General features: G+C 38.9%; 1 protein-coding gene across 2 annotated transcripts; it reads left to right on the plus strand.

Moving 5' to 3' along the window:
- Positions 1-129: 129 nt before the first annotated feature.
- gmpr2 (guanosine monophosphate reductase 2) lies at positions 130-11,473 on the plus strand. Of its 2 annotated transcripts, XM_016570207.1 has the most exons (12): positions 130-400; positions 525-564; positions 806-941; positions 1,996-2,115; positions 2,499-2,582; positions 2,676-2,849; positions 2,945-3,026; positions 3,115-3,221; positions 4,724-4,766; positions 5,745-5,904; positions 9,526-10,994; positions 11,087-11,473. In XM_016570207.1, the coding sequence occupies exons 3-11, from the start codon at positions 855-857 to the stop codon at positions 9,713-9,715; spliced, it is 1,047 nt and encodes a 348-aa protein (XP_016425693.1). In that variant the 5' UTR covers positions 130-400; positions 525-564; positions 806-854; the 3' UTR covers positions 9,716-10,994; positions 11,087-11,473. The 2 variants fall into 2 exon arrangements, with proteins under 2 accessions (XP_016425693.1, XP_016425692.1); XM_016570206.1 differs by lacking the exon at positions 525-564.
- Positions 11,474-13,605: the final 2,132 nt, after the last annotated feature.

Raw genomic sequence — 13,605 nt, forward strand, 5'->3', positions numbered from 1 at the left:
CGTTCCGAGGGGCTGTGTGGAAAAATAAGAGGCTTTTGATGACAGATGACGATTTAGAATTTCGTAAAATGAACTAATTGTTTTATATTTTATAATTTAAATACACATAACTTACTAAACTAACTCTAAGTAACAAAATATTTCAGTTGAATTCAAACTGACAGGGAAAAATAAAATGTGCGACATTTATTGCGACAGTACGCTGCGAAGCAGTCGTTGTCTGTAGTTTTTTGCCGAACGTTCGAACTTGAATTTACGCTCAAGCCGTCAGCTTAAAGACTACAGGAAACGCGCTGACAGCCGTAAACATCCGCCCTCCTAAAATGACCGCTCCAACCCGGAAAGCGGTGTCATTCTCTCTCATACAACCTTTCAAGGAGGTTCTCGCCTCCAATTATAGGTAGGACAAAATTTATTTTGTAGCGTCTATATATAAGGACACACGTATAATTGTTTGTAATGGACAGTAAAAACATTTAGTGTCAAGATGACAGAAAATCAGCAATTATGCTCTTGTGGCCTAGATTATCTGACAGCTAAGACGTGCAGAACACCGAACCAGATGTGAGACATTTGAGGGTCATTTTATTTTTATGGTGCATTGCTTTACTGTCTGAAATTAAATTGCTATTTGGTATCACAAAATGTTTAATAATAGATTTAGAGTTTTTTTTTAATGATTATGAAAAAGGATATTTCCTGTCTCACACTGTATCACCCTCCCCCTTCCTCATCCTCTGCAGCTCAGCTCTCATAACTGAAGGAGTGGGAATGTTTTTCTTTCCCTTGTCTTGTGTTTTTGCAGACAGTGAGATACGGTTAGAGCAGTCTCAAGGCCATCCTCTTCAGCAGCCATGCCACGCATTGAAAATGATATCAAGCTCGACTTCAAGGACGTGCTGCTTCGACCCAAAAGAAGCACTCTCAAATCTCGCAGTGAGGTTAGTCACTCTTAATATGTTTTTATTTGCATTATAGATGACATATAGGCCTTTCACAGACGGGGTTTAGACTAAGCCAGGATTAGGCCATAGTTCAATTAGGAAATTTAAGTAATTTTTATAAACGCGCTTTAGAGAAAACATCACTGGTGTGCATCTTGAGACAAAACAAAGGCACTGATATATTTTAAGATCAGTCAGTGCAAGTTTCTTTCAGTTGAAACAGCTCAGACTTACATTTTAGTCTAGGACTAGGCTTAAGCCTTGTCTGTGAAACCGGGGGTAGGAATGGGCATCATGGGAAGGACAGAGAGACATCGCTGTACGGTGGCTCCAGCGCCATTGATTCGACTCATTTTCAGCTCGGTGAGAATAAATCACGTCCAGCGCGAGGCGTGTGGTGATGGAGAGCCGGCTAATGGCTAGTTCTCCAGCGGCGAGAGCCGTCTGACCCCTCGGGTCAAAGCAATAATGAAAGTGTCCCGGCCTTTATCACAGCTCGCTGGCCTCCTCATCCGTCTGCCTCTCATACAGCGCACAGTCGGTCTGTAGAGGAATGACTTAAGCGTCTTTAATCGCTCATACACGGCCCCTCGGCTCCTTAAAGCTGAGACTGACGCCCATTCCTCCACCGAGGCCCCCTCAGAATAAATATATAAGACCAGCACTGTTTTATACTGTAATTCTTTATTTATTGAAATTGAAGCCATGATCTATGGCCTGGTTTCACAGACAGGGCTTAGGTTAAGCCAGGATTAGGCCATAGTTCAATTAGGAAATTTAAGTAATTTTTATAAACGCGCTTTAGAGAAAACATCACTGGTGTGCATCTTGAGACAAAACAAAGGCACTGATATATTTTAAGATCAGTCAGTGCAAGTTTCTTTCAGTTGAAACAGCTCAGACTTACATTTTAGTCTGGGACTAGGTTTAAGGCTTGTCTATGAAACCGGGGGATCAAGTATTAGTTTGGTCTGGCCTCAGTTTAATTAAAGTCCCACTGCAATCACTTTCATTACTTTTCACACTCTCTTCTGTTTCTCATCTGTTTCAGGTGGATCTAATGCGCAGTTTTACGTTCAGAAACTCAAAGGGCAGTTACCGTGGGATTCCCATCATAGCTGCCAACATGGACACCGTGGGGACTTTTGAAATGGCCTTAGTCTTACATCAGGTATGAATGAACTCTTTTCTAATTTCCATACAGCTGAACACATCAGTCTCAACAGAAACCTGAACAAACACCTCCATGATATCAAAAAATGTTTAGACACCGGAAGAAAAAGAGTACTTATCAGAAACTCTATATTTTATGTCAGCATAACCTGATGAAACCTGATTTTCTATAATTTCTTTAATTAAAAAGGCATGAAAAACAGATGTTTAAAATGCATTATTTTTGGTATTGATGTCCAGAATTAAATTCTGACTTGGTACTTTAGCCTATGACTTCTCAGGGTCTACAGATGATAAGTGTGCACTGTTGCATGTTTAGCAACTTTTTGTCCTCTTAACAGATGGCAGGTTATAATAATTATTGTAATTTTTTTTTTGTAGTTTAGTCTCTTTACAGCTATCCATAAGCATTATTATGTGGATGACTGGAAGGAGTTTGCAGCCAAGCACCCAGAATGCTTACAGGTGAGCAACATCTTCGCTAGAATTTTAAATCTAGTCAGCAGATCTCTAGATTATTGATATTTAAATGATGACATGCTTTCTTTGTTTCTCCAGAGTGTAGCAGTCAGCACGGGGACGAGTGATGGGGACTTTGAGAAACTGGGGGCCATTGTGGCTGCTGTACCTCAGATTCAGTACATATGTGTGGATGTGGCCAATGGCTACTCTGAACACTTTGTCAACTTTGTCAAAGATGTGAGGCAGAAGTTCCCTACGCACACTATCATGGTCAGTTACCTGTGAACAACAACAGATAAACATTTTATTGACATTATCTCGTTAACAGTCATCTTAATAATTTGAAATATATTTGTGTTTTGTAGGCTGGCAATGTGGTCACAGGAGAGATGGTTGAAGAGCTGATTCTTGCTGGTGCTGACATCATCAAAGTGGGCATTGGACCAGGTGATGTCATCAGTCGTCTATTGGCACGGTTTCAGATGGTGTTCAGATTCATATTACACCAGTTTCACACATATGTTCATGTGTGTAGGTTCTGTGTGCACCACTCGTAAGAAGACTGGTGTGGGTTATCCTCAGCTGAGTGCAGTCATTGAGTGCGCTGACGCTGCACACGGCCTGGGTGGACACATCATATCTGTGAGACTCTCGTGTTTCAGAGCAAAGTTCTTACATTAATCCGATAAAGCTGCACATTACATTAACCATGTGAAATTCTACAGCTTCTAAATCAACATGAAAAACCTGTTACACATAGTCTACTACATGCCTTCTGTCCTCTGATTAAAGGCCTTTTCTTATAATTCTAAAACGGCCACCCTCAGGTTGTGTTATGAAGTAAACATAAGTGTAAGGATAATATTGTTAATAATATTTTAAGATGAACATTTGTTGGACTGAAACACCTTAGGTTTACTTGATTATCCACACATCATGTTTTAGAAAAATCGTGTTAAGATGTAAGTGTCAATTATGATAAAACAGGCTTTTTAGGAATGTTTATTTTATTTATCTCTTAATCATCATTGTATTGCTTTGCTTTATATTTTGCCCCCCAAAATTAAAACCGCAGAGCTTTGATCATAAGGCTGAACATTTAAATACCATTTACTAAGATATATTATTGCGAGATATAGAGTGACAACTGATATTTTTTGTGCATTATATGTAAGGGGTCTCTTATAACGTTATAAAAATCTTGTGAAAAATCTCTTGATTTAGCTATCAGAATTTCATCTTCCTTTTAGTCCATATGAAATAAAAGCCCCACAATATGTAATATCCTTCTCCAAATTGCATATTTTTGCTCAGTTTGGGCCTGTTTTTCCTCCTTGAGTATAAGCTCCATATTCTCACTATATTATATTACATGGGCTATAAAAGCCTGATGTATCAAATATGGACAAGAAACTTGAAAAAAAATATATATATTAAAAAAATATATATATATTTTTTTTTTTCTATTTTTTGGATTACACCGGACACGAGCGGCGCAACGCGACTAGACAACAGAACCCATTATAATCGGCAATTCTGTCTACACTGGATGCGGCACGGATTTTACACAACAAATCCCTGACAGTAAACTGATGTCCCGCTCTATTTCTGACATACAAGCACTTCTGACCTGAAAGAGAAATTGATTTGCAACATGACGCAACAGCGCTCGCGTCCGATCTAGATACGGTGTTTGGATCACAAGGAAGGCAATTTATAGACTATTTTTCACAACTTACACTACACAGTGTCTTGTAATCTTGTAATGTCATTTGTATGGTTCTGTTGATGGAGTAATCCTGTGTTCGCGTCTCTCTAGTATTTCCTCTCCTACTGCTACATGTATGCACGTATCAGTGGGTGGGGCTAAACAGGCAGTGATGTAGAAGCAGGCGTTGATCTTGCAGAGGCGGGCTTTCGCTGCACTATTACGTACAATGACCTCTTATATGTCAAAAGATCAAGGGAAATTTGATTTCTCAGTTCATGACCCCTTTAAACAAATGATTTTTCTGACATTATGCCAGGCTTTATTGTGATAGCAATGAAAAGTAACAGACCCACCCTGCTGCTTGCATGCTTTGTAGACACAGAATCTTTGATCATGTATTTGTGGGACTCATCTGTTTTTCATCTTGCTGTAGGATGGGGGATGCACCTGCCCAGGCGACGTCTCTAAAGCATTTGGTGAGTTTTGGTAGCACTGCATTATAGTAATGGCATAAAACAAGAAAGCAAGTCATCTTAGTAGCCTCAAATGTTGGATTCGGATATTTCTTGTTTCCTTACTACATGTGCAGGCCACATTTTCTTGGAATTGCTCTGTTTCTTCTTCTTCTTCTTCTCCAAAGTGAATCGCATTTGCTCAAAAACTCACAAAACTGCACACGCGTCAGAACTGGTGAAAATTTACATCTGATATAGGTTTCATAATTGGGCGTGGCAAAATGGCTTGATAGCGCCACCTATAAAATTTAAACGAAGTGCCCCTCCCATTATGTTTCACATTCATGTATGAAATTAGGTAATGTCCCAATACCTACAAAGAAGTCTCTTGGAGCAAAGTCCTAAACGCAACAGGAAGTCAGCCATTTTGATTTTCCTCTACCATTTTTGTGCAGTTGTTGCCACTTTCAGGCCTTGTACTTTAACAAACTCCTCCTACAGTTTAATCGGATCATCTTCAAATTTGGTCAGTGTAATCATAAGGCCTGTGCGATAATAAATTGTGAAGATCTTGAGTTTTTGTTAAAGGGCATGTCCGTGGCGGCCTGACAAATTTGGATGTTTCGCCATGGAAAATGATGTTGTTGCAACTCCATACCATTGGACAACCATACAATGTCCAATCCAAACTTCACACGTTTGATAAGAGTCTTGGCCTGAACACATCTAAAGGCCAATATTCAGTTATAGTCATAGCGCTACCAGCTGGCAGCAGGAAGTTTGGCACATATAAATGACTTTGACATATTCCTCCTATATATTCCTATATTCCTCCACTTTAAATGCGTATTGCCCACCGTTCACTGTTTTCCTAAGGCCACCAGGTGGAGGGCTCCGGGTGCAAGGGCCCTTTCAACTCTGCTTGCAGCTTTAATTTAGATGTTGGTCACAACCAGTGTCACATCAGTCTTGTGTTTGATTGGCTAAACTGTGTGGCAGGGGCGGGAGCTGACTTTGTGATGCTGGGAGGAATGCTTGCTGGTCATTCTGAGAGTGGGGGCGAAATCATAGAGAAAAACGGCAAGAAGTACAAACTGTTCTATGGCATGAGCTCAGACACGGCCATGAAGAAGCATGCAGGAGGCGTAGCAGAGTACAGGTAAGCTCATGAGAGACAATATCATGCTGAAGCTTGTGGATTATTTTATCTAGTGGTTTGTAAATTACATTACACAAATGTTATTTGATAAATAAGCAATCAAGTCATCTTTATTTATATAGCACATTATAAAATAGAGATTGTTTCAAAGCAGCTTGACAGAAATAAACAGACAATAAAAGAATCAAAGCTACAAACTTCTCTAAATATTATACAAATTCAAATTCTGCTGTAAAGCAGCTTTAAAAGGACAATAGCATCTTTATTCAACTCAAGTCAGTTCCGTCTTGATTCAGTTAATTTTAATAACTGAAATAACAGTTAATAACTTATAAAATCCATCAGTTATGAACTGAATTTGATTCAGCTATAAAGCAGCTCTACAGAAGGCAGTAGTGTCATCATCCAGCTCAATTCAGTTGTTTTGTTCTTGTTCTCATCCAAAAGTGTCAGAAGTCAGGCCTGAATATTAAATCTAATGGCTAGGGATGTAACAATTCACTCAACTCGATACGAGTCACGATTATTTCACGTTACGATTTACTCACATTTTTTTTTTTTTTTTTACAAAATGAGATTTAAGACATTATAAATAAAAAGATGTACTTTTATTATTGCTTGGACAAAATGCTGCACATTTCTTTGAGAAATTAAAAAATAACAAAACTAAATTGACATTTTAAAACAAATCCCAAATGAAATAAATGAATAATGCAAATAAAAGAAATCTCTTCATATAAACAAAATAAGGCTTTGCCTGTGCTCTTTCCATTTAAACTTAGAGGCAACCACTGTATTTTAATCACAATTACAAAGCAGTTTTTAATCTAAATTAGATTATATAATTTCGAAATGTGAAGCAAAAACAGAATGGTCTGACTTTAGTTTTGGGAAACTATACTTCAAAGAACATCTGAACGCAACAGAAATAGCAGATGGGCTGAATGAGACGCAAATTCACTCTCTGCCAGCAGGTGGCGCTTATGGAACAGCAGCAATACAGCGTTTCCTTTTGATTCAGTCACTTTGACATTGCATTTGCTAATCCTTATGGTGAAACCCCTTCCTCCAAATACTACTGAAGCCTTATTGAATTACACCAGTACACTGGCCAATGGCGTTCAAGCACGCAAAATATGAGGGGCTTCCCTCTCTATATAAGGCAGCGCTTGGATGTCATCCATTCAGAATCTTTTCCTTCAGCCAACCTTCTGCAAGAAGCAAGAAGCCTATCTTCAAAGACTACTCACCGTGATCTACAAGCTGCAGTGGACAACGCCTTCTCTTCCCCTGCTGTGTTCCGGTGAGCTTTGGACAAGGATGACCTCTCGCGATTGCCTCTCCTGCGTAAAGCCAATAGAAACTTCTGATGACCATGAGTCGTGTGTCTTCTGCCTGGGTCACGCCCACTCGGAGGCGGCGCTTGGGGAGTCGGTCTGCCCCCACTGTGCAGATATGAGCCTCCGGACTCTCAGGCTCCGTGTGGCCATCATCCAAGTTGATGAACTTACGTTTTGGGAGATCATTTTTAGTCCATCTCCTATCCTGAAAAGTCTGTCTTGTCGAGATGTACTAAAAATGACCTTCCAAAATTTACTGGCAAATTCCTGAAGATAAATTCTTGAAAGAGTGGTACAAGAGGATGTGGTGCTGGTCCTTCAAGAGTCATTCTCAACCTGCCTATCTATAAAAGCCTTTAAAAATCAGTCTTCATATTTCACAACACTTCAGCATGTTATTCTTATTAAGCAGGGGTCATTTTTTTTAGGATTCTTTACCTAACCTAAGTCCCTGAGAATCTGACAACTTGTACTTCTGGAGACTCCAGGTAGATTTCAGTTCTGAAAAATGCTGGAACTGGAGACTAAAGGGTTCCTGATGGTTTCACACCTAATTCTTCACCTTAATTCCTAATTCTTTTGCTGTTAATGTGTCTTTTCTTCTCCACCAGTTTTTTTCTGACCCTGCTGACCCAGTGAGCATTTCGCTCTCCAATGATCATGCCTTTTCTAGTATTGCATCCTTCTCATGGCCATTTAATAATTTTTGACTTTTCAGTTTGAGTTAAAGGGGTCATATGATGCTGCTAAAAAGAACATTATTTTGTGTATTTGGTGTAATGAAATGTGTTTATGCGGTTTAAACTTTAAAAAACACATTATTTTCCACATACTGTACATTATTGTTTCTCCTCTATGCCCCGCCTTTCTGAAACGCGTCGATTTTTACAAAACTAATCGGTCTGAAAAGCGAGGACAGGATCAGTAAACAGTCCTCCATAAAATGTGCTGCACACATCTGGATATTTGGGTTAAACTGTTCTGGAACAGTGTTGTAAATACAACTTAACCACTGATTTGTAGTCGTGTCCTCTTTTGGAAGACCAAACAAAGTAGTTTCGCTTTCACAACGAAAAACACAGCGGCCTAGTGTGAGCGGAGGCCGGGCTAGCGTGAGCGGAAGCGGCGGCTTAGCGTGAGCTGAGGCCGGGCTAGCGTGAGCAGAGAACGGCGTGCCCGGCGGATCCGACGAAGGAGCGGCAACCACAGTGAAAGCCAATCCGGCGATCCACAGCACTAAGTTCATGTATTCCCTCAGCGACCAGCACAGATCAGCTCTACGCATGACGAAGCGGATATCGTCCTCTTTTGGAAGACCAAACAACTTTTTTGGCTCATTTTATCTGTAAAAGAAAGCCTGCTTAATAATTATGCACACCTGAATGTAAGGCGTTTTTCACTTCCATCCTTCATAGACAATTATATATCATTTATAAATGATTAAAGACTAAATGAATAGTAGTTATTTAGATTGATGTGGTCTGAAGTTGGTAAAATCTGCTTGGAAAAAAAATATGACCAGAATATCAACTTGCATAATTATTATGCACGCACTGTAGAGACTTTAAGACCTGAAGTGGGCCAGAAAAGGTAAAGAGTTTTGAGAAAATATGATGCGTGTCAGATCTGCGTCATGTTCAGCAGTGGCAGCTCTTAAAGCAGCCAAAATAACCTAATAACCCAGCTGGTTTCCCCATAAGCATTAGCAAAATGCAATGTCTCATTCCCTCATCTCAGGGAACCAAGGTTATGTGAGTAACCAGAGACGTTTCCTTGGTTGCCGCTGTAAACACAGCAGCGTTGTGTTTATGAACTCTGTTTTAATATGCATTATACAGAACCAAGATAAAAAGAAAATGCCATCTAAACTTTTCTAAAGACAGTCAGTTCCCCTCAGAGATACATTCACATAAACTCCTACCCCCAAATATATTGCGATTCGTTTAACATCTCAACCGATTTGAATCGTCACACATTTGTATCAATTTCAACTGGCTCGGGGTGCATACAAAAGAAAAACTAGGAAATCAATAACTTTTGTAGCTTTAAGGATTCATCTTTATTTAAATTAGAACTTAGTGTTTGATAGTCATAAAAAGATGCCATTAAACAGCTGTCTTTATGTTCTTTCTACATTCATTTGAAGATTGAATGTGAAATTATTGCAATATAAAAGTATATTTGAAAATGATTTAAAAAAAAAAAAGAGTGATTTTTGGACTGTCAACACAACTCTTGAGTTGATTAATATTGATTGTATTTTTTTTTTGTTTGTTTTCAGGGCGTCAGAGGGTAAAACAGTTGAAATGCCTTACAAAGGGCCTGTGGAGGTGACGGTGAAAGATGTGCTGGGTGGAGTTCGTTCTACCTGCACATACGTGGGTGCTGCTAAGCTGAAAGAGTTGAGTCGTCGTACCACCTTCATTAGGGTGACCCAACAACTCAACACAGTATTTGGTAATGATAATTAAGCCAGTACTAAGGTCTAATCAGGTCCATAATGGGCCAAATTATGCCAAATCCATGCAAAGGTCATTTTATTCTCTCTGCAGTCAGATGCACACATAAGCATATTCACACACACACACACACACATGCATACATACACACACCTCACATCATCATTTAGTGTTTTTGGGCCCGCACATAAGCTTTTGAATTCAAAGGCTTTCCCCAGATGCTGTATTAAGGCCTAAAGCAACTGCATGGCCTTTTCATTTTTTATTAATCACTATTTGAAAACTTCTAATTTCGGAATTATTTGATGAGTTTTCAAGGACACTGTAATACCAACTTCTTACATTCTGTCTGTTTTAGTCTTATACTACACTGTAGTACAATGAGAACATCAATTTGGTTTCATTACACCGTACTGAAAGTGTATGTTTTGTGCAGTTTGTGTTTTAGGTCATAGCCTTAAAATCTTGAGTTTGTTCTCTGTTCATTTGTCTAAACAACCTCTTTTAGAGCTTTATATTTTATCCAGAAATTTCAGGTACTATTTTAGACCTTGTTGTAGATTTTAGCTGAATGTCTATGCCTAATGTCTTATATTCATATGATATTTCTGGGATTTTCTGAGAACATTCTGATTCGTCATTCTGTTCACTAGACCAATGCAGATCCTTGCAAGGATTATTAAAGTATTAGCTGTCTATTATACAATATGCTAAAGACCTCTGTTATAAACAACCATTATATTAAAAAGAATATATCTGAAGACCAAGCAAGGGTATTTTTTACCCTTTTAATGGTTTCTCCTGTGTTTGTATGTAACAAATGCAGTGGTATTACACACTTTTGAAGTCTTAATCGGTTCCTGTATAAGTATTGGCATAATTTTATGCATTTGAGCTTGGTTTGATCATTAGACATACTGCATACTTAAAACTTTAATACTTAACTCTTAATTAACCTTAATGATTTCATTGTATTTTTTGTTATTCATTTAATACTTTTGGCATTCCATTACAGTTAGTGTCCTCATTGATTGTGATTTAAAGTTGCTGCTGGAGCAGATATGAATGAATGTTTAAGAAATACATTTTTCCCCACTTACATATTTTGCTGAAAACCAGAAGATCCCTATTGGCTGATAAATAGGCAGTTTAATTTGATTACAAATTTTTACATGCTGTTAAATCACATTTTGTACCTTATATTTCACTGCAGTTCAAACATCTCTGTATTGTATTGTGAAAATAAATTATTTAGATGATCACTGAAGAATGACTTGTGTTTGCTTTGTAGGTACATAACGTTCAATATTCAAAATATTAATTTACAATTTGAATTCAGATAATTGTGTTTGTGTCAATAAAGCCTTTGATCTGTTTGTCAAGGTCCATGTAAACATGCTAACGCCCTTCTTTTATTACATTTAAGACTGATGAGGAGTAATTTATGCACATCAGGTACAGAAAATTCCAAAGATTTCCCTGTGACTCTCACATACTGCTTCTTACTGAGAACACTGGATCTGGATCTGTTTTCACTGAAGCAGGGAGAAAGTGAAATGAGTCAGTCTCAGAATGAAAGCATGTTACCACACGATACATCAGAATGCAGTCAGTTACAACATAATTGCATGGGAGCGGTTACGATGTCACATATTGTAAAAAAGAAAAGAAAAAAAAAGGTGACATGCGTACAATGAGGAACAGGTGACAATACACGCTTTCCTTCCTCCTGCGTTACACCACAGCTGCACTGAAGACACACAAGAGGCCACACAGACCTAGAGGTGAGGAAAACGTCTCATTTGTTAGTGAAATGTATTCCTTTCTAAGTGCTTATTCGATTGGTGCATCACCCTTGCATTTTTGTTATGATTTCTCTTAATGTCTATTATTTTAAAAGCCATTCGAAATACACTTTCAAACTTAATTTGTAACTTAATGCGAATCTTTATAGTAATATCAATTGAAGTATATGTTGAATTTAAAGCCTGCATCAAAACTGGTTTGACCGGTTCAATTTGTTTAAAAGGGAGGGGCAAGTAGAGATATTGTGTGTGTATGCATTGCTTGTACAATCATTTTGTTTTCTTCTTCCACCAGCGATGGCTTCTTCCGTCAGTTCCCAGGCTGAACAGTGCCTGTGTTCAATATGTCAGGATTTCTTCATTGACCCAGTAACCATTCCGTGCGGACACAACTTCTGCATGGCATGTATCAGTCAACACTGGGACTGCAGTATGGAGACTCGATGCCCCCTTTGCAAGAAGAACTTGCATTTGAGACCAGATCTTGGCATCAATAGAGAATTCAGAGAGCTTGTAGAAGGGCTGAAGAGGGTGGAAAGTCCTGTCCAACCTGGTGCAGTACCATGTGATGCCTGTACAAAAATAAAGAGAGGAGCTTTGAAGTCTTGCTTGCACTGTGAAGGATCGTTCTGTAAAATACACCTAGAGCCTCATAACACTGTAGCAAAACTGAAGAAACACAAACTTATCAACCCTGTGGAGAATCTGGAGGATTATATCTGCCCGAAGCATGAGAAGCCGCTGGTGCTGTTCTGCAGAGATGATCAGAAGTGTGTGTGCCTGTCGTGCACGACAAAAGACCACAGAAGCCACAACACTGTTCCTGTAGAGGAGGAGAGTGAAGAAAGGAAGGTGAGAGGTGCTTCATCTTTATCTGTGCTTCAACGGCTTTCAAACGTTGCCTTAATGAAAGTTTCATTTCTGTCCACAGTCCCAGTTCGGGAGAAGACAAGCCGAGGTTAATTTGATGATTCAGAACAGAATAAAGAAAACTGAAGAAATCAAATGCTCAGTACAGCTTGCCAAGGTTAGTCTTGTTGAAAGTTCATTGCATAGTTTTATTTAATGTGGTCAGAACGCCATATTGAAATCTTCTCTGCATTTCTCCTCTTCTCTAGCGTGCTTCCTTGACTAGTTAACCTGTAATACACCTGGAATTGTGTATTACGGATATTGTTGACTCTTTGATGAATTTCTTTGGTCATTCTTATTAGTAAACCGCTTTGGATAAAAGCATCTGCTAAATGCATAAATGTCAATGTAAATTTGGTGGCCATTTAATAAGACTGACTGTACATTATCCTTTACTTAGCAAAGCTCAGAAAAAGAAAAAGCAGACATTGTCGAGCTGTTCACTGATCTGATGCGCTCCATTGAGAGATGTCGGGATGAGCTGCTGGAGGTGATGGAGCAGAAGCAGAAAGCTGCAGAAACACAGGCTGAGGGGTTCATTAAAGAGCTGGAGCAGGAAATCACTGAGCTCAAGAGGAGAAACACTGAGCTGGAGCAGCTCTCACACACTGAGGATCACCTGCACCTCCTACAGGTCAGTGTCTCTCTCTCTCTCTCTCTCTCTCTGCTCACATCACAGGATAACACTCAACATGCTGGGGGATTTCTCTCTCTCTCTCTCTCCTGCTTTAGATTTATCCATCCCTGTGCAGCCCTTTAGACACCAAGATCTGGACTGGGTTCAGTACTGATACTCATCTGAGGGAGGACGCTCTGAGGAGAGCCCTGACAAAGCATGAAGAATTTCTCAATGATGCAGTGGTGAAGATCACAGGAACTGGTGAGCATGTCCAGTATATAAAAAACAGCTTGTTTTTCTTGAATTTCTATTGTGAATAAATATAAATAGAATTATTCTGTAAGCATTCAACACTATTAAAAGCTAAGACTGCCACAGTTCTATTATTTACATACATTTTTTTAGAAAATAATCAAGTGTATAATCTGTTTCCTCAGAGCTAAAGAGGATTGAGAAGTTTACAGGTACATCATCTATGCCATTTTCCTACATTCATACACAAACATTTTCACATTTATGAATATATTGTGGGCACTTTTAGTCCTATGAACTCTTAAAACTCACTT

Source organism: Sinocyclocheilus rhinocerous, unplaced genomic scaffold, assembly GCF_001515625.1.
Source record: "Sinocyclocheilus rhinocerous isolate Xijiao unplaced genomic scaffold, SAMN03320098_v1.1 scaffold831, whole genome shotgun sequence".
Taxonomy (NCBI): Eukaryota; Metazoa; Chordata; class Actinopteri; order Cypriniformes; family Cyprinidae; genus Sinocyclocheilus; species Sinocyclocheilus rhinocerous.